This window comes from Engystomops pustulosus, chromosome 1 (assembly GCF_040894005.1).
Source record: "Engystomops pustulosus chromosome 1, aEngPut4.maternal, whole genome shotgun sequence".
Classification (NCBI taxonomy): domain Eukaryota; kingdom Metazoa; phylum Chordata; class Amphibia; order Anura; family Leptodactylidae; genus Engystomops; species Engystomops pustulosus.
Window position 1 is genome coordinate 249,895,444 of NC_092411.1, and position 21,615 is coordinate 249,917,058.

Below are 21,615 nucleotides of genomic sequence, written 5' to 3' on the forward strand. Positions count from 1 at the left end.
AGAAGATGCTCATGAACAATATAACTTCTAAGGCCCAGTTAACATCTGCATTTAAACTTTAAGTTCCACTTTCTGTATGAGGAGAGCTTAGTGGAAACTAAAAGCTGAAGGTCGACGGAAGGTCTTCCATTCACCTACTGTACCCCATAGACTTTTATGGACTCACTCCACCATCGATTACACATCTGCTATTAACAGCAGAAAGAAAGATGCTTGCTACTGCACTATTTTTCCCGCTATTTGTGTAACAGAACCTGCCGAACACAGGTGTGAACTTAGCCTTAGTCTCTGTAGCTACTGAACAGGGCAATTATGGATCTGGGGATATTTCTCTCAAAATTTGGTCATCCAAAAACTGCAACAAATACTTTATGCAAAATACTGGAAATAAGAGCTTTAATCTAAAGTAGTTATTCATTAATGAATGTTAATGTCTTTAGCCATGGCCATTGAGGATAGCTACTACTTTTTGAATACGGTTATTGAGAACATAAAATGGCTTATGGCTATAGTATAATGTAATCAAATGATTTAAGGATTTTGTGAATTATTATTTCCAGTGGTCCAGCTATACAGGGTGTAGGTGTAGGACTTCTTTACAAGGTCCAAAAACCCTTCTGCCACCAGTAATTAATGGCACAGAGAGCTGTTTTATCCACATTTGGGCACTGAAGTTCTACATGTTCAGATGAGTTCCTACTAGATTATGGCAAAGGAAGAAGGATTCCCTGAATAATTTGAGAAGTGACAAAAGATATGACGACCCAACACAGCGACTCATCCTCTGTTCCTCTGTGTTATAGAGCAATGCTTCATACAGGAAATATCATGCATTTAGTAAGCAATGTCTCCCTGGCTACACATACCACAGGATCATTGAAGTGAGTAAACAGGTTTCTTCATACAGTCGACTGTGTTAGCAACTCATTGTTGTCACAGGACGGTGTATTGGCTGCAGCATGAGTACTGAGCTCCTTGCTAACGAAAAGGTAATGAATGATCTCTGACTTATAATTCTCATAATTCCGATACACTAATATAATATATCATTTTATCTTTGCAGAGATGTTGTCAAAGATTCCAGCGTGTGGCCACCAATATCAAGCATGTGTGTGGGATGCTGCTCAATATGAAAAGGTATTATAGTAACCTGGAGACTTATGGTCAGAAATATAATATACATATTATTGGAATATTTGGGACTTGTAAGTTAGTGTCCAAAATACCATTGACAAGTTCTGAATGTTTTTATTGCTTTGCATGTGGCATTCTGGACATGAAAACACCAGGGTTACTGATCATCTATAACAAATAGTCTAAAACAAGAAACTTTTGACAACTATAAGACATTGAAGTCTATAATCTGTAAATGTATATGTTCTTTTTAATCATTTTTAACAGGTACATTGGAAGAAACAGTGTCGTTGAATGGGCGATCTTCCACCTCCAGATGCAGATTCACAGCAGAAGAGATTTGCTCTTTAACATCAGCAGCTTCTCAAAAAATAATTTGGTAATTAAATATCTTGTGTAAAACCTGAATTGATAATAAAATGAATATATAGCTGGTTCTGAAAGTATTTAGACCCCTTTAAATATTTCACTCTTTGTTTCATTGCAGCAAATTGATAAGATCAAAAAAATTCCTTTTGCTCATTAGTGTACACTCTCCACCCCATCTTGACAGAAAAAATATGTAAATGTAGATATTTTTGCTAATTTATAAAACCCTAATTTATAATTTATGATCCATCTTGAGATGGTTCTACTCCATCATTGGAGTCCATTTGAGTTTAATTAAACTGATTGGACTTGATTAGAAAATGCACACACCTGTCTAAATAAGACCTCACAGCTCACAGTGCATGTCTGAGCACATGAGAATCACAATGTCTAAGAAACTGCCCAAGCAGCTCAAAGACATAATTTTGGCAAGGCAGAGATCTGGCCAGGGTTACACAAGAATTCCTGCAGCACTTAAGGTGTCTAAGAGCACAGTGGCCTCCATAATCCTTAAATGGAAAAAGTTTGCAATGACCACAACTATGGCAGTCCAGCTGAACTAAGCAATCATGGGAGAAGAGCCTTGATGAGAGAGGTAAAGAAGAACCCAAGATCATTGTGGCTGAGCTCCAGAGATGTAGTAGGAAGATGGGAAAAAGTGCCAGAAAGTCAACTCTCAACGTAAGCCTCCACCAGTCAAGGCTTTATAGCAGAGTGTGACAATAGAAATCTCTCCTCAGTACAAGACATATGAAAGCCGCATACAGTTTGCAGAAAAACACATGAAGGACTCCAGGACTATGAGACATAAGATTCTCTGGTCTGATGAGACGAAGATTGAACTTTTGGTGTTAATTCTATGTGATATGTATGGAGAAAACCATGCTCATTACCTGCCAAATACAATCCCAGCAGTGACACATGGTGGTCGCAGCATCAGGCTATGGGGTGTTTTTCAGCTGCAGGAACAGGATGACTGGTTGCATTAATTGAAGGATGCATGAGGCCGAATACAGAGATATTCTGGATGAAAACCTCTTCCGGAGTGCTCTGGACCTCAAACGGCCGAAGATTCACCTTCCAACAAGACAATGACCCTAAGCACACAGCTAATATAACAAAGCACTGGCTTCAGAACATCTCTGACTGTCCCAGCCAGAGCCCTGACCTTAACCCAATTGAGTGTCTCTAGAGAGACATGAAAATGACCACCAACGTTTACCATCCAACCTGAGGGAACTGGAGAGGATCTACAAGGAAGAGGCAGAGGATCCCAAAGACTCATGGCTGTACTAGCTCAAAAGCTGCTTCTACTCAATAGTGAGCAAAGGGTCTGAATTCTTATGACCATGTGATAGTTTAGTTTTTCTTGTTTAATAAATTAGCAAAAAATATCTAAATTTCAGTTTTTATTCTGTCAAAATGGGGGGCAGAGAGTACAAAAACACCTAACTTTTTTGATCTTACCAATTGGCTGCAAAAAACAAAGAGTGAAAAATGAATAGTGTTCTGAATATTTTCTGTACCCATTTTATGTACATGGATGATTTATACAGAATTGGGAAAAAATCTTAGGAAGGTTTAAAGAAAATGCAGCAAATTAATCATACTTTCTAAACAGAAGTTCTAATAGTCTACATTTTTTTAATCAATAAACCAAAAGCAAAGTGAAGGAAAAGGGAAAGATCTAATTAAAAAAGTGACCACATGTTGCCTAAAAAACAGAAGCTTGCTCTGGCACCTCAAGCATCTTTATCCAGGTCTCTTTCTTACTATAAATATGCAAATTTAACAGAACCTTTCTATACAATTTGAAATTCTTCGAGAGGATCCATAACAAAAATTTGCAGTTCACCAATGTGTCCCACTTTAATGGTGAACTGAGTGGTTAGCATTTGGTCATTGCCAAAGTGCCCGGAGGCCAGTGGTGAACCTGAGCTAATACCTATTGGTACAGATGACCTTTTGCCCAACCAGTCTATTGGTTCAAGGTCTTACCAGGATGGTCTCAGTGTACATCTGGGGACAATTCAAGCCTTCCTGCTGTCCTATGAGGGATTTTGAAGTTGGAAAGATGCTTAGAGGATGCAATATCAAAATGCTGATCATTTGCTATTAGGAAATACCTGTGCCTAAAATGTTTTAACTCATCATATATCACAATCTACGGAAAATTCTAGAACAAAATATACACTGTGTGTTCCATTGAGTCTCATACATTTTTGGACTGCCAAACCCTTATATAGGATGCATTTATCATGGGTGTAATTATACAATAAAGCTGCAAAGTGTATTGATTTTCTTTTTAATTATTACTTTAGAAAAAGGATTTTGAAACACTGAAGAGCTTGTTATCTGTACGTCCAAGGCAGAGGAGTCCTGAAATTCTCCGACAGGTAGGATAAAAGGCTTATATTTGTTCTGGAATATTGATTATCCATTGTAAGTGTTGGTGCAGAGCTTTAATTGCACTTAAAATGTCATTCAATGCTGGGGCTATCAGGATGAACGACTCTTATCACCTGACCTGCATTCCTATACTGACACCTGTCTGAATAAACAGTAGAAAAGTTTAGGTGCTCATATTATGTATGAGTAAAATTGTAAACTTGTTCGGGAACCTCCAGCTAAGAATTAAAAGGTGGATTATACCAGTAGCATATTATGTTTTGAAAATTATTGTGACTAGTTGCCAGGAATTATTCCGTTTATTATTATTACGTAATTTTTACCTTTAGTCATTCCCATTATTAGTGTTATTTATTCATTGATATTGTAATAGCTTCAACATATTTAGCATGAAAATTAATAAGATGGGAGCTAGAACAGATCCATGGGATCAGAGGGAATTGAAAATTAAAAATAAGGAATGAATGGCAATAAAAATAAAGATAAAAAACATACATTTTCTCATAAACGTCAATAGAAAATAAAAACAAATAAAACTCAGATAATAAAACTTATGCAGGGTCGGAGAATAGACAGACAAAGACAGTAGGGCCTTAACACTAAACTAAACTCTCTTCCCAGCTGTCCCTGCCTAATTGCTCTACCTTCCCTAAGCAGTAGTATACAACTGGTTCCCATTCCCTTTCTGCATCATAGTGCAAACACAGACACAAAGACTAGATAATACAATACAAACAAAGAGGGATATCAACAAAAACGGGCCAGAACCGAGACAGAATAAACACAGCTGGTTTAGTACAAGACTATGGCAAGCAAAGAGCAATAGACCACAAAACCCTTTATGAGATGCCACAGCCCTGATTTAGAATATCATTGGATTCGTTTCCTTACATCAGACAGGGCAGCAATGAGAGTGGTGAGAGATTCTGTCAATCACAGATGATTAACTGTTGGTAAACTAGAACAGAGGAGACAGAGTTTGGTGGAATTAATCACGGCTACTATGAGTAAACCGGCATTCAGACTAGCACAGACAGAATGGAACAAAATGACATTATCAGTACATCCTCACCCGTACTTTTTGAACAGAGGATGGCACATGCACATATGTGTATATACATATATATATTGATTTATATGATCATTTCATTTAGGTCAATTGATTTTATTGCCAAAGTTTTTAGTCTTTGTTTTATTTCTGTTGTTTCTGTTATGTTTTTCATCTTTATCTTTATTGCCATTTATTACTAATAGGCAACATGTTCTGTTATTGAGAGTGGGGGTGTGGAAGAACATTCTTTATGCAACATATTTTGTATGTAAAATGCTTCCATACTCGATGTCTGATGGTCTCTTTTGGTGGATTGATGAATTCTTGATCTTATCTATTTCATATCAGTAGTTGTACTGGGTAAATAATCTTACTAAGGCTATATTCACATGACCGTATAGGGATCTATACACGTCCGACGTATATACGCAGTATATACGTCCCCCAGAGACAGCAATGGGCGCACGGCGCCATACGGGAGCGGTACAGGACATGTCTTATCTTTCTCCGGAATATGGCGCCTTGTGGCATACATCGCTATGGAAAGGGCTGGGGTGAGCAGCGCTCATCCCCTCCTCCTCTCCCCGGCACTGACATGTGCCATGCTACGGTACGGCGGGCACACATCGTGTGAATGTAGCCTAAGGTACAGGGTAAACGACTGGATCTATTGAGCCTCCATGTTGTAGGCCCTCATTTTGGCAGCATGTCACTTTTAATCTACTATTGCCATGATTGACATGAACTATACTAATACTATATACTATTCTAATCTATATAACTATTAAATACAATAAACAAAAGATTTGTTATTCTTGAAGATACAATCTTGTCTAAAGAAGAACAGAGCATTCCAGAGTCTTCGAGACAAGACACAACTAGCACTCTGTCAGCATCTCATCTACCAAGAGTAAGTCTTTAGATTGCACAGACACTTTTCAAGCGAAAACCGTGAAAACTCACCAAAATTTGCACAGAACCTTAATTTATCCAGATGTCATACATATTGGTAAAACTTCTATATCTCCCATTCTTAATACCCTAATAATGCTGACATTATGTAATTTCCAATAGATTTACAAATGTAGATAAAGATGCAGTAATATTTTATAGGGTTTATATTTTTGCAGATATGAATCAAAAACCTTAGTTATTAAAGAAGGACACATACCACGTGAGTGTTATATCATATTATCTGGACGGTTAGATGCAATGACAGAGGAGTCCTGTTTAAAGAAGCAAAGTTCTTCATCTTCCACCTTATATGAAGTTGAAGAAGGAGACCTTATTGGGGTAATTTCTGCATTTTGTTTAATGGAATGGAATTCTACGAAAGGGCTATTATGTTTGGTTTGTTAATGGGGTTTTCGAATATTTTCAAAAATTCCAACATTACTGGTCCAGTCCCAAGGTCTAGTCCACCCTGGTCCATTACTGGTCTAGTCTCCTTGTCTAGTTCTGACTAGTACTTATGTGACCACTGGTAATGATGTCACCTGATCCAACAAGGAGTGGTAGCCCTTATATCCAATGAACACTGCTAGGAAAAAAAGATGTTCTTTTGAAGGTTGAGTATGTTTTTTTCCTTTATTTTATATTTCTACCTGCTCCTTGCAAATTTTTGAAATTGTTATAAAAAGAAAAATAAAACTTTGTAAAATGAATATATGTAAAGTATAAAACATTCCCAAAAGCAAAATCACAGTTCACCAACTCAATAGCATTAATTGTAGATTTACACAAAGTAAGCCCGAGAAAATATCACTCCTAGGACATGAAAACACAGCACAGAAACACAACAAACACATGTTGTGAGTGTAATGTTCAATTTCTATGGCAATCTCTGAAGGGAAGAGATAAGATCTGGGGATATTTTTTGTTGTTGTGGTCGGGACCTATATTCAAAATGTATTCTCATATTCCTTGCATTTCTGCAAGGAAAAAGGAGGTCCTTAGACCCAATTTAAAACTTAACTTTTATTGTTCCTTATTGTTATGAACAAATTTAGATTTTACATAATATTTGTACAGAGGTTTCGGTGCTAGCCTATATTAACGTGAGTTAAAATCGTGTCGTGGTGGGAGTGGGTACTGGATTCTACTGTGATTAGGAGATAGGAATTTTGGATACTAGTCAGAGTAGATTTATATATACGCCCTGGTGTGTGTAAACCAGGGGGTATGGTATATGTATCCCCTCAAAAGAGGTAGCAAGTTCTTTTAAATGAAAGGCTCCTTGGAGATCCTCTTGTACTAGAATATGATCTGCTCTCTTATCATGCGGGTGATGAGGTCGCCGCTATTGCTAGGCTACTCTAATAGATCGTAGTTCCTATAGATTCTCTCCTGATTTCATCACTAGTTGCAGTGTGTCGCTGCAGATCGGCACACTGCTAGGTAGTGTTTGTACCCCTACTTTCCACCACTTCTTTAAAAGTATAGGCGTTCATACAGCCCCCCCGACATGTTTCGCCATATCTATGGCGTCCTCAGGGGGTATCGGGGCTGAACTGACGCGTTCGGCGTGTTTCCATTCCCTATATAACCTTGTGACGTGACGTCATTAGTGGGTGCGTTCGGAGGACCCAATCGCCTCACAAGCGAAATAAAAGAAAGAAAACACAGAAAATACATTCGCGACAAAAACGACTTCGAGACAGGTCAAATTTACACACGTAGACAACAACATCAGTTATACACGAAACCAAATAACGTCTCACAAAATACAGAGGTATCCGAAACAGAAACCTCTGGTACGGATGACACTGCCTCCGTATCTTCATTGAGGGGAGGCACCAAACGAAAAGGCAGAAATAGAAATAACCAACAATCAAAAAGAACGCCTCAGAACAGACAAACACCAAGATGGCAATCAGAAAATCCCTCAATTTACAGAAATTTCTCATCGCAGCCACAATCTTTTGTTACCTCCCAAACGAGTGTAAATACCCCCAGGCCGGGCGTTACTCAATCCCAAACGACCTCACTCTTGGGTCCACCAGCGATAAACACGGAGAGTCAAACACAAATTATGCCAAATATTACAGCCACGGGTACCCTACTCCCGTTAGTTGTAGCAGAGAGCACAATCGCACCACCAAGGACTCCTTTTTTAGGAGGAGGGACACAGTACCCAATCCCGAAAGAAAGAAACAAGTGGGGTTTCAATGTGAACTAGAGAAAGACAACATGGACATCTTTGCATTAAATGATGAAGATAAACTTGTTATCAATTTATCTTCACACACCCTAACTTTAGAACAACTAAAGGTTTTGAGGAGAGGTCTATCCTTTACACCAATCCCACATTTTAACAAGTTTCTTTGGATTAAAGACATCAACCTCTTCGCCCGTAAGCTGGCGTTACATAAAAATTATATCACATTAGATAAAGATCAAGAAAACATAGAGAAGAATGATAACATAGTCCTCAATACCTTACAACAATTAGAAGAAGAAAACATCGTAACCCCCGAGTCAATTCAACCACCACTTACCAACTTAAAACCTAAGTCCAGAACCACGCCGGCTTTTTCCCAATACCCAAACATTCAAACTTTTGTGGATACAGCCACTCAAATGCTGGAAGATTTACATCTATCCAAAACAGGAGCTACATCAAATTTGAATAAAGCCGAACAAAAAGCTCTGGATGAGCTGAGGGCTCTAGACCAAGTAATAATAAAACCCTCTGATAAGGGTGGCAACACAGTACTTATGAATCGTTTGGACTATATCCTAATGGCAAAAAAGTTACTAAATGATCGAGAAACTTATGAAATCCTCCAATCTGACCCAACCTCTAACTACTTAACTGAGTTGACTTTAATACTGGAGGAAGCGAAAGAGCATCAATTAATTACCTCAGATGAATATAAATACATGCTAAATCTCAAACCAACAGTGGCTACCTTTTATGCTCTCCCCAAAATTCACAAGGCAGTAAGACCAGTCCCGGGGAGACCAATCGTCTCTGGCAACGAAAACCTTACTCAGGGTATAAGTATCTATGTTGACAGAATATTACAACCATTTGTTTGGTCCCTACCATCATTCCTCAAAGATACGAAGGATCTGATAACCAAATTACACGATATCACAGTCACTTCAGAGACTCACATAGCCAGTTTGGATGTAGAGACACTGTACAGCAGTATTCAGCACGAATTGGGCTTGAAAGCAGTTCAATTCTATTTGAACACAAAAAGCATACAGTTTCACCAGCACAATCAATTCACCATTTCACTTCTCACTTTCTTACTGACTCACAACTATTTTCTCTTTGGCGGTACCCTTTACCATCAATTGAAGGGTACCGCCATGGGCACCACTTGCGCACCAACGTATGCTAATCTTTTTCTTGGATGGTGGGAGGACCAGCACGTCTTCACAGAAGAACTTACCCCCTATACCAAACACGTACTATTCTGGGGAAGGTATATAGATGACGTGCTGGTCCTCTTGGAGGGAGATATTCCCACCTTCCAAGAATTCGTTCACAAGTTAAATCAAAACACCATTGCCATGAGGTTCACCTCAGAAATCAACAAAAATAGCATTAATTTTTTGGATCTCACAATCAGCAAAGATCACACAGGTCACTTACACACAACAATATACCGGAAGGAAACTGCCACAAATAATCTTTTAAACTGGGAGAGCTGGCATCCACACTCTCTAAAAAGTGGTATACCGGTGGGCCAATATCTCAGAGCAAGGCGCAATTGCTCCAGAGAAGCAGATTTTGAAAGAGAATGCTCCAATCTCTATTCCAGATTTAGAGAAAGGGGCTATCCAAAAAAGACATTACACAAAGCCTATCACAGAGCCAAAACTACAAAAAGAGAGGACCTCCTTTTAAATAGACATAAAAAGACTGATACACATCTGGTTAGATGCATTGGAACATATGATGTCCACTCACAAGAAGTCTTGGGGGGTTCTGAAAACGTTATGGCCCATCCTCAGCAATGACAAAGAATTAAAAAACATCCTACCATCCTTCCCGACCATCTTAAAGAATTTAAGAGATCTATTAGTACACAGTCATCTCTCAGATAAAGTATCTAAAGGTAGCGACTGGCTACAACATTCATTAAAAGGATCCTACTCATGTGGAACTTGCTCCTTTTGTAAATATATGGCAAAAACCAAAACTTTTATGAATCCACCAGATCAAAAAACATATGAAATCCGCAAATTCATTAACTGTAAAACCACCAACGTGGTCTATGTTGCCAAATGCAATTGCCCGAAACTGTATGTAGGGAAGACAACCCAAGAATTGAGAAGAAGAATATCCTCACACCTCAGTGCCACTCGAACTGGCAAAGATACTTCTCTAGCTAGACATATACGCCTTAAACACAATGGCGATATGGAACATCTAAGATTCTGGGGAATTGATACCCTGAAAATTGGCCCAAGAAAAGGCAATTTAGATCGCCAACTGATGCAACTAGAGGCCAAATGGATCTATCAACTTAAAAGTCTGAGCCCACATGGACTGAATGAAGGTTTTACCTTCACCCCCTTCATCTAGGACCACCAAATTTTATAACTTCTATCGTACCAAAAGGCACAGTGAAACTGCTCCACGAACACTGTAGCAACCTTGTACTAAGTACATTACTTATACACTCTAAAATATCGAAATGTAATATAGGTGTTAGCAACTACTACGTTTATAACTGCACTAATTCCCCTTGAACCCTTAACCTATAGATGTGGACGTTACAATTTTTCTATAAACCCCCAAAAATAAATTATACAATTATACACCTTCATAAGCCTTCGCCGAGATATAGACTCCAATTGGAGCTAAAAAATCTGTTGATTTACATCCACTACGCTTACAATAGCCCTTCTTTAGGATTAATACATCAATTGCAATTGACAACGAATTGTCAAATCAACAACAGGGACTTACAATTATATTCACCCATCTGTGAAATTATAAGTCGGTACACATACATATACTTACCTGTGCCGAAAAATCCCAAGTCGGCACGCATGCGTATACCTACTTGCGCTGAGAAACTCTAAGTCGGCATGCATGCACATATACACCTGCACTGCAAAACTAAGTCGGCACGCATGCGTACATTCACCTGAGCCGATAACTTCTAAGTCGGCGCACATGCGCACATTCATTTACGCCGAAAAAATTACAAGTCGGCACGCATGCGTGGATATACCTATTTAGCCGACGCAACTACATGGAGGGATCGGCACCGAGATCTCTCCAAGTCGGCACGCAAATTCCTATCTCCTAATCACAGTAGAATCCAGTACCCACTCCCACCACGACACGATTTTAACTCACGTTAATATAGGCTAGCACCGAAACCTCTGTACAAATATTATGTAAAATAATGTTCAATTTCGACTCTCTTCCTAACACGGCACCACCCGTCACTGCCAGCCTGTGTACAGAGGCAGGCAGAGCGTTCCCGATCAATGGCTCATGGATTCTACAAAAGAAGTTCTGGCATTGGCAAGAGCACTGCATTGGTCAGAACTGCCAGCCTCTGCATAGACAATTAGTAAATGGGCATTGCCCATTTTACTGTTTTAAGCCCCACCCCCATTACTATAATATAACACTTTTTTTTATATCCCTGAACAAGCCATTTAAGCTAAGTTGAAATATCCTTTATAGTCCGCACCTTCCCTAAGTAATCAATTTAGCAATTTTTCTATCTTTACTGTCAAATGGGTGGTCTTCTACATCCAAGGACCACCCATCTGACAGTCTGAGAGTCTAGGTAGCATATCACATGCTGAAACTACACTGAGAGTATGCAAATTAGGCTCCACCGTCGAGAGTTGGAGCAGACAGCCTGGCTCCACCCATCTGATTGTATAGATCCACAAAAAATAATGCTGATTTCTCATTAAGTTTGTGGGCTACAGAAATAATTTTAGCTGTGCCAAAATCCATGTATCATTGCCAATGAAAGGATGTAAAGAATAGACATTGGTGAAGCAGTGCTGTCCGCATTACCCATGTCTTTTATCTTGTTATGATAATGATGATGCCCAAGGTATAGTCTCTTACATGTGTGATATCCTAGTGGAAAAACTATACAATGTGAACAGGGGGAAATGTTTCTGACCAGTTCTGAAGTTTCTTCCTTTTTATTCTTTATTATTGCAGGATATTGGCCTTGTTACCAATAAACGACTCGTATCATTTGTTTGCAAATCAGATGTGGAACTACTTGTGATTGATAAAGAGGTAATCAGAAACTCTCCAACCATTGTCATGCTTATTGTTTGTCTGGTTTTTTCCTTTCATCATAAAGGAGTGTGGTAGACTCTGACTTTCTGTAACTTATTGCTGCCCACCAGGACCAGTCTACATCTCTAGTACAAGTCTCCTGCTTACATTCTTTGAAGAGGTTGTACTAACATAGCAAGTTATCCATTATCCACAGGCTGATCACAAGATTTGAAACAACTAGTAATCCACAAAACAGTGGAAAGGAGGGGGGGGGGGTCTGTTTTCTCTAATGCGTAGAGCTACAAGTCTAGTATGGGTCCTGCCACTTGATCCACCGAAGTCTCAAAGAAATGGTGCTGTGTAGTGTTCTTTAATAGAAACATACCTTTACGGCCACAAAGCAATATAACAAAGCGGTGACAATCATCTTTATTAATGGAGATTCAATATCTTCACTGAGAATAATTCACTTCCTCCTTGGTTACTAGAATCAAGCTTCTTGGGAAATGGAGGATGTGTCCTTTCTGTTTGCCTTCAATCTCTGGTTTCAGGACCTTTGGAGAACCTTCAAACATCCTGAAATGGCTTTTGTGTTCATGTGTATTGTGAGCCGGAACAGATATAAAAACATTTCATGAGTGATGATCCTTTTCAGTATAAAATTTTGTAGATGGTTTGGGTGGCCTTGGGTCCCCTGGAAGGCTTGGGCCCCTGTTTACCACGCAAACCACCTGTATTATAATCCACTACTGCCAGGGGCACTTACTGATAGATCCAGGCACTGTGAGAGGAGAGCGCAGTTATACCAACGTCAATGTGGCAGAACTGCTACATAGTGTTGGGGGATTGTGTGTGATGATTGGGGAGGAATGCCCATGGCAGGATCAGAAAAGGTGGTCAAATAATTTAAGAATGAGGTGCTGACCAATGGCCACCCAACTAGTCTGCAAAACATGGACTCCCTGTAACCAACAGTTATTAAGGGATTGCAAATGGGCCTTCCAGCGCAACAAGGAAGATACAGTTTGTCACATATACCTTGGTATTGACGTGAATCAGGCAAACACTGAAAATGGTTTATTTGTTCCAAAGGGGACTGTCACGTGTCTATAAGCAGAGTGCCAGAGTCCTTATTAAGGTCACAGACCTTCATTCTGACGACCAGCACGGGTCCTTCATACTAACTTTCACAGCATAAAAATCAATGGTATATTATTGTTCTATACCATTACTTCTCAAAGTAGGGAAATGTATTCAAAGCCATTATATCTGCACATTCAGTAACTATAATAAAGCTTTAGTAAGTGTATTAAAAATATTCACACTTCTTGAGAAATGGCTGTGAATTGGGTATTTAAGGTAGCTACGTGTTAATACTTAAAGCCATGAGTCATGCATTGTTAATCGGTTCCTGCAGTTAGGAGCACAGGAGCATAATGAATGTTGTGGTGAGGAGTATATTGAGTGTACCGGTAGCTGCTGCCAATTTCCCGACAACAACAATTATGATGCATTTTTTAATAGCTTCTGCTTAGGAGGCACCAGTCATTGTGTTATCCTACCAAATATAACTCACATGTTTATAAGGGATGGCGTAGGCAACAGTGGTTCACCTGTCACAGCTGGGCCATGGAAAAGCAGCGGGCCAAGATTTGTTCTGGTTATGTAATACTCAGCCAAAACCATTTGTTTCATGTTGCTTCCATCCTTGTATTACAAGCCACTCTGTCATGTGGTTGGACCACCAGTCCTGAACCTCCTCTCCGGATGTCAGTCTACCCTACGTCAATGAATAGTTATCTAGAGAAGTATATGCAGGGCCGGCGCAAGCTCTGGGCATACCTGGGCAAGTGCCGGGGCCCAGAGCTGCTGGGGGGGGGGCACACATAAGGATGTACATAAGGAATCTATGAGGGTGAGAGAGCCTGTTTCTCGTGATACCATAGGGGATGAGGGGGCTGTGTATAAAATAACCATGAGGGGGCTGTTTGCTACGGTAAACTAGGGAATATTTGAGAGAACACAGACTGTTTTAGTTTCTGAATTTTTAATGCGGTCACATGAGTTCACTGCAAAAGGGCCCATTGAGGCTCTGTCACCCAGGGGCCTACTGATATCTGGAACCGACCCTGAATATATGACAACCAATCAAATCCCTCCAGCAACTCTTAGACATGTTCTTGCTCCAAATACCTGTCTAACCTTATATAGAAGGCAGAAGAATAGAATATAAGGGAATAGAACTAAATAATATCATATAAGAAACAAATGCAGCTGCTTCAACCAGTCAGTAGCCGTAAACCTTATATACAAAGGTCAGTAGGATGTTGTTATGCCAGATTTTCTCATATTGTTTGACTCACCTTGTTGTTTTCACTCTATAATAATCAGTGTCCCTGGTGACATTGAATTGCTAACTACTGTGTATCTAAAAACACTGCTTTATTTATTACATTTTTTGGACTATTCTCCACAAGTCCCAAAATAAATTTATGTGGTGCTAATTCAAATAGGATTTTCATTGTTTTTATTTCATTTTGAATATCCCTTCAAAATGTATCCAAATTATTATAGCGGACAATAGATTGCAGGAAATCAGCATGTTGGTTCCTGAACCTATTACATACTACTTCTTGTATCACAGAAAGGTGGTGGTGTCATAGAAATAAATTAAAATGTAACCATTATTAGTACATATAAAAAAAAATGATGATTTAAACAAGCAAGTAAAATAAATATTGGCAATAATGTGATGATGCACCCCTATGTTCTCCCTATGGTGTCCCTGATCACCTACAGGAGGAACAGTTACCACTAAATGCTTAAAGGGAACCTACCACCACGATTCTACCTATAAAGGTAGATAGGATGGTAGGTGGATGAATGGGACGTGAGGATGGCCCTTTTTTGGGCTAATCCTCACGTCCCGGTTATCTTTTAGTAAACTTTAATCCGCGGATATGTACATTTTCTTAAGCGGGTACTGGGGTGTGGAGTAGCCGGACATGAGGCTACACGTCGCGGCTACTCCCCGCCCCAGTAGCCTCTTTTCTCCTCCTACCATTTCATCTTCGGCGCGCAGCTACAAGGAGCCTCGTCCAAGTCCAGAGCTACTGCGCATGCGTAGAACACCGGAGATGCCGGGTACTCGGACTCAGCTGCGCGCCGAAGATGAAATGGTAGGTGGAGAAAAGAGGCTACTGGGGCGTGGAGTAGCCGCGATGTGTAGCCTCATTTCCGACTACTCCACGCCCCAGTAGGCGCTTAAAAAAATTTCCATATCCGCGGATCAAAGTTTACTAAAAGATAGCCGGGACGTGAGGATTAGCCCAAAAAAGCACTATCCTCATGTCCCATTCATGCACCTACCATCCGATCTACCTTTATAGGTAGAATCGTGGTGGTAGGTTCCCTTTAAGTGTCAAGGAGGGGGAGTCGATAAGATATGGTATTATCCCCTATTCCTGTCTACTGTACTCAATATGTGGCGAACTGCAGCTACCAAGAAAGGCCACTGGATGGCAGCAGAGTAATGTTTTCAGAGAACTAAAATCATTGATGTATATAGTGAAGCCATGTAGGGTCCTCTGCTGCTGGGGTAAGGCTTGTGGTCTCTCGCTGCTTTTGGTATAAAACTAAAAGTCTCAACGCGTTTCTTCCTCCTAGTAGATTGGGTGAGTCACCAGGACACCAAAAAGTACTTAGCTAGAGAATACATTCTACTTCTCGGCTAATAATGAATTGTTTTATTTCTCTTGGCAATTTATACAACTTTCTAAGTTTGATCACTTTTGAACCACAATAGAAATTTCAAACCTGGCAATTGATTTCTGGGAGAAACTCTGGTCTTCTGATGCTTCATGAACAACTTCTTATTGGAAACACTTGTCCAATTTGGCAGCATACCAGTAGGCGACCATGACCCAGACTATATGAATATAGACCCCCTCACCCTTTACATGCCGGGGTATTCAGATATGTAATGTTTCCTTTAGTTTCGGATATAATTGGCTTTTTCTGAGATTTGTGACTCTTCAATGGCTGCTTTAGTGACTGACTGTGTCAGGAGCTTAAAAATCCATCAAACTAAAAAAAAAGCCAGAATGTATCACTATTGCCCTGAGAAAAGACTCATAGGGGGGCATGTTCATAGGTTTTCTTTTCTTTGGTGTACAATTGAGACATTTAGGCCCGTTCCACACTTGCGAGTGTGATGTGATGAACTCGCATCACACTCGCAACGCATGCTGCCGGGAACGCACGGCCCGAACGCTGCACCGCCGGAGTGAACTCAGCATGTCAGTTCACTCCCCTGGTGCAGCGTTCGGGCCGTGCGTTCCCGGCAGCTTGCGTTGCGAGTGTGATGCGAGTTCATCGCATCACACTCGCAAGTGTGGAACGGGCCTTAAGGGTTGTTAAGGGTGAGGTTACACGTTGCGTTTTGGTTGCATTTTCAATGCGTTTTGATTTACATTACAACAGATGAGGAGAGGTGATTTGCCTAATTATATTACTGTTAACATTTGCATTTACAAAACACACATATTAGTGCATTGTTAACACATATGGTAACATTATGTTAACATATGTGTTAACATTGCGTTTAAATTGTGTTTTGTAAATGCAAATGTTAACAGCAATGTACTTAGGCAAATCACCTCTCCTCATCTGTTGTAATGCGTTTCAAAATGCAATGAAAATGCAACGTGTGAAGTAACCAATAACTGTAAAAAAAAATGTAAATGCAAAAATTAATGAATTAAAATAAAAATGGTTAATGTGCAAAATTTTAAACATTTAAAGCATGTGAACTAATTCCAATTTACATATTAAAGCAGGGTCCATGAAAAAAAATCCCTCCTTTCCACCTGCCCTGGACCAGATTTGCGCCTAAAAAAATCACAAAAATAAGCAAAAAAAAGTGATGCATAAGTGAAAAGTTGCATGGAACATCTGGAAAATAAAGATACCGTAAGGCACTGCACAAAGTGCAGAACAAGGTGTACTTTATAAATGACAAAAATTACGCAAAATTGATACAATTTAACTAGCAGAAATACAGATACATGTCCCCTATAGTAGAGCAAGTGCGGTTGGATAAGACTCTATAGCAGCAGTATAGTCTATGCCTTCTCAGGATTGGTGAGTGACTCCTGCATAAATTTATGGAACAACCTCTATAACAGTGACGGCAAACCTTTTAGACATTAAGTGCCCAAACTACAACCAAAACCCACAAATTATTCACAAAGTGCCAAAGCCACATTTTAAGCACTAACTTATTACTCCCTGCTCTGTCACATGTTTAAATTGTATAGGCACCTGAGGACACAAATACAGTAGAAAGGAGGAGAAGAAGTTGTAGCTTCCTTCTAGGGTCCTTGGCAGCCTGGGACTGCAAGAGGCCTAGTGAACCCTGCCCTGGGGTGATGGCAAGGGTGCCCATATAGAGGGCTTTGAGTGCCACCTCTGGCACCCGTGCCATAGGTTCGCCACCACTGCTCTATAACAATATCTCTGGTATATACATTAATCTAAGATACAAAGAGTAAGAACAATAACTTTCATCCTGAGGGGAAATTAATAGAAAACTTATAATGTACTTGAAACAAATAACTTAAACACTTTATAAATTAGTCAATAGTAATAATATTCCGCATAGTGATTTTTCGTGATACAGGAACAGTTTGCTCCGTTCCATAAAAGCTTCATCGCTTTCCTAATAATTCATAATTGATCCTAGAACAAAATGTAGCATTTACTCTGATTGACTGATGTTAAATCGTGTTCTGACTTTCAGGCCTTCAGAGAGATCCTGGCTGCAAAGGTACAAGAAGATTACTCGGCCTTATGTGATTTCCTAAGGTAAAACAAACTATGATCTAGTATGTCTTTATGGCATTACTAGTATGCCGTAACCTCAGGATCCATTCTCTACATGATGTTTTTTACTAACTTTATGGTTATATGTAAGTTTGTAAATGTTTTAAATGTAATGATACATAAAGAAGGGGATTACTTGAACCCTCTTTTCAAGGTTGTGGTTAAGTAAATAGTATTAAGCTACATTCCCACTACCGTATGGAGGACGTATATACGGCCGACGTATATACGGCCGATATACGTCCTCCATAGACGGCAATGGGCTCACAGCCCTGTACGGGAGCGGTACAGTGCAGCACACGTGCGGCACCGTACCGCTCCGTACCCGGGAAAAAGATAGGACCTGTCCTATCTCTACCCGTAATACGGCGCCGTGCGCCATTACTTCCTATGGAGAGGGGCGGGGGTGAGCTGCGCTCACCTCCTCCTCCTCTCCCCGTACACTGCCGTTGCCCGCTATAGCCTTAGATAGTATTCAGGCTTTAGGGCACAACAAACCTAAATGATTAGACACCAGAGTTATCTTAAAGGGGTTGGCCACTTTTCAATAAATCTGTTCCATTAGACATGTCTTTGCATGTATATGTACGTATGTCTTTGCCTCCTTTGATAGCTTCAGCCTTAACCTCTAACTGTCCGGAGATGTCTAACTGTCTAACTATCCGGAGATTTATGGGTCATAAATTTCCTTCTACAGCTCCTCCTATTCAGTAGAGCTCAGAGGCGTAAACAAAGAGGATCTGCACACAGTACCAAAGTAAGAAGCAGGAATGCTGAATCACTTGAAGAACATTCACACACTGGTGTGTATTGCCTCTGGCAGCATCTGCTCTTCTTCAGCTTCTTATGTCCTTGTTTTTAAGAATAAAAGGCTTTAAAAATAATGCAAGTTAGCCTAAGGGGCTCCAGGCTCCATTACAACCTATGGAGCCCGGAGCCCCTCAGGCTCATTTGCATAATTTAAAAATAGTTTTTCTGTAAAAACCAGGAAATAAGAAGATAAAATAAGAGCGGATCCTGGCAGAGGGTGCACACACTAGTATATCAGTGTTCTTGCTTTACAATCCTTGATCCTAGTATTAGATGTCCTTTAAGTAAAAGAGTAGCCAACCCCTTTAAAGGAAATCTACCATCAAAATCAGGCATGATAAACCAGGGGAACTCGCATATAATCTTATACCTTCTTGTATTTGGTATCCAAGGTCTCCTTTCTTCTAAAATCTACTTTAATTATAAACTAAATTATGCTCCACCAAAGCCCCTCTGTGTTGTAGCCACAAGGCTGTTCCACTATTCTACCCCCTGCCCCTACTCCTTGACACATACCCCTCCCTCTGCCTGATGTAATCCCACTGCAGTAGGGACGTTTCAGTACACAGTGGGAGGGGGAAGTGCTCCTGCACAGTTTAACAGCCTGATGAACCAGAGCACGGAGGGGCTCCGGTAACTACCCCCTGATATATGATATCCTAATCATGATGATGATTATTGTTGGATTATAAGCCTGAGGATTTTTTTTTTTTTTACTAGGATCAGCATAAAAACCTTTTATGTGAAAATAGATTAATCCAATTGATTGTGGATTAGTACTAAAATGAAACACTAGGGGGCACAAAAGAGTTTAACATTTGGAATTAGTAAAAGAAAATCTTATTTTTCATGCAATTTTATCTATAAATGTCTATAGCATTGACTGTATTGTATCAGACCTTCCTGTATGATGGATACGTTACATTTATATAGTGAAGGGTATCAGGATCGGCTCCCTATAAAGTAAGCTCTGTAAGTAAGTCAAGCTCTGGCTTACAAGTCAGTTAATGTTATGATTCCTTTGTGAATGTTTTGGGTTTAAAAAATAGTTTTTTTTAATTGGAAAGGATAAAATCACAAGTTCTGATAATCCTATGTGATCTGCTTATACCTATCACTGGCCACTGTTGGGCTTCATTTTCAGATGAACACTAGGTGGCGATGTAATTCTCTCTATTCACGTGAAGTTTGGCAAGTAACGAGCTCACATATTACAATATCAATAGTGAGTGATTAATGAAAGCAAAGACAGCCGTAATATGTTTCACTCATTATTCCACATAAAACCCATACATGTAATACTATTGTTCCCTCAATGTGGGTTATTTTATGCATGAGAGAATTATTCAAGACAAATCTGATTTTAAATGTATTTTGCTAACAAACGGCAGAGCTCTTCCATCAGATCACTGCAATATGCGTTTGTAATAGTATTTTCTCCATACTAAATTACCCACAGTGTAGAGGAGCTTCTAGAATTTAATAGTAAGTTTTATTTGTATACGTGATGGAAGGGAATATTAGTGGAATTCTTTGATAAAACAGGAATATTAAAGGGGTTGTACACCTTCAGCAAATAATTGATATTCTTTGTATAAGGAAAAGTTATACAAATTTCCAATATACTTTCTGTATCCATTTCCCACGGTTTTATAGATCTTGCTATAGAAAGCTTCTTTGTTTACTTCCAGTAGATCTTTCCTTGGTCATGGGATGTCACACAGGTGCATGAGCCGTTGTATCACAAAGCTCCGATTACTCTATGTGATAATAATGGCACATGACCAGGGATAGATTTCTATCCACTGGAAGTAAACAATGAAGCTTTCTATATCATGACAGCAAGCAGTGATCTAGAGAGCTGTGAGGAATTGATACAGAGACTATATTGAAAAATGTTATAACTTTAACTTACACAATCAATATCAATTGTGGGCAACATGGTGACTTAGTGGTTAGCATTACAGCCTGAAAGCCTTTTGGGGTGGATCCCAAAGCCCTTGACTGCTGCCGATTGTCTCATCCTCCTCCTCCGTTCCTGCTCTTCACTTCCCTCTCTACTACTGCCTGATGTAATCTCAGGACAGCAAACAGTTGCAGCACACAGGGGGAAGTCCTGCACAGTGTAACAGCCTGTGAATCTGCAGCACGGAGAGGCTTAGGGAACAACCCTGATAGCTTTTCAGGTTTATAAGCATAATTTTTGTGTACCTTCGACATTGTGACAAAGTTGAGCTCCTGACTTTGAGTCAGTGCCCCAAAGCAAGGTCCACAAAGACATAACTGGATGAGTTTTATATGGAAGGATAACACTCGCCTGCACAGAGCCGATAACCCATTCAAAACTCTTTGGGGTGAACTTGAGTTTAGGATGTAAGCCAATATCAGTCCCTGACCTCACTAATGTAGAAAGCTTTCCCGGAACATTAGAAACTTTTTAGCTGGAGAGGTATAAACTCGATATGAAAGCTTATGGATTTGGAATGGAATGTCATAAACACTCCAGTTAGTGTAATGTATAGATGTTCCAGAGCATTTGTCAGTATAGAGCAGTGGTGGCGAACCTATGGGACGGGTGCCAGAGGCGGCACTCAGAGTCCTTTCTGTGGGCACCCGGGCCATCGCCCCAGCACACCAGACAGGACTCAAAGAATCTTCCTGCAGTTCCAAGTGCAACACCCTCGCCGATGCAATGGCGAGGTAGGGTTTGCGAATACGTCCCACCTGCATGTAA

The 21,615-nt window shown here is 39.9% G+C and overlaps 1 protein-coding gene across 1 annotated transcript in view; it reads left to right on the forward strand.

Annotated features, from left to right (window-relative positions):
• The first annotated feature begins 856 nt into the window (after positions 1 to 856).
• Positions 857 to 21,615, forward strand: part of LOC140125598 (uncharacterized) — a 70,284-nt gene continuing 49,525 nt past the window's right edge. Inside the window, exons 1-8 of the mRNA XM_072144519.1 lie at positions 857 to 989; positions 1,064 to 1,137; positions 1,402 to 1,513; positions 3,825 to 3,899; positions 5,785 to 5,873; positions 6,094 to 6,256; positions 12,123 to 12,203; positions 17,989 to 18,053. Coding sequence (XP_072000620.1) covers positions 960 to 989; positions 1,064 to 1,137; positions 1,402 to 1,513; positions 3,825 to 3,899; positions 5,785 to 5,873; positions 6,094 to 6,256; positions 12,123 to 12,203; positions 17,989 to 18,053 — 689 coding nt within the window. The 5' untranslated portion in view covers positions 857 to 959. The remainder of the gene's footprint in view (positions 990 to 1,063; positions 1,138 to 1,401; positions 1,514 to 3,824; positions 3,900 to 5,784; positions 5,874 to 6,093; positions 6,257 to 12,122; positions 12,204 to 17,988; positions 18,054 to 21,615) is intronic.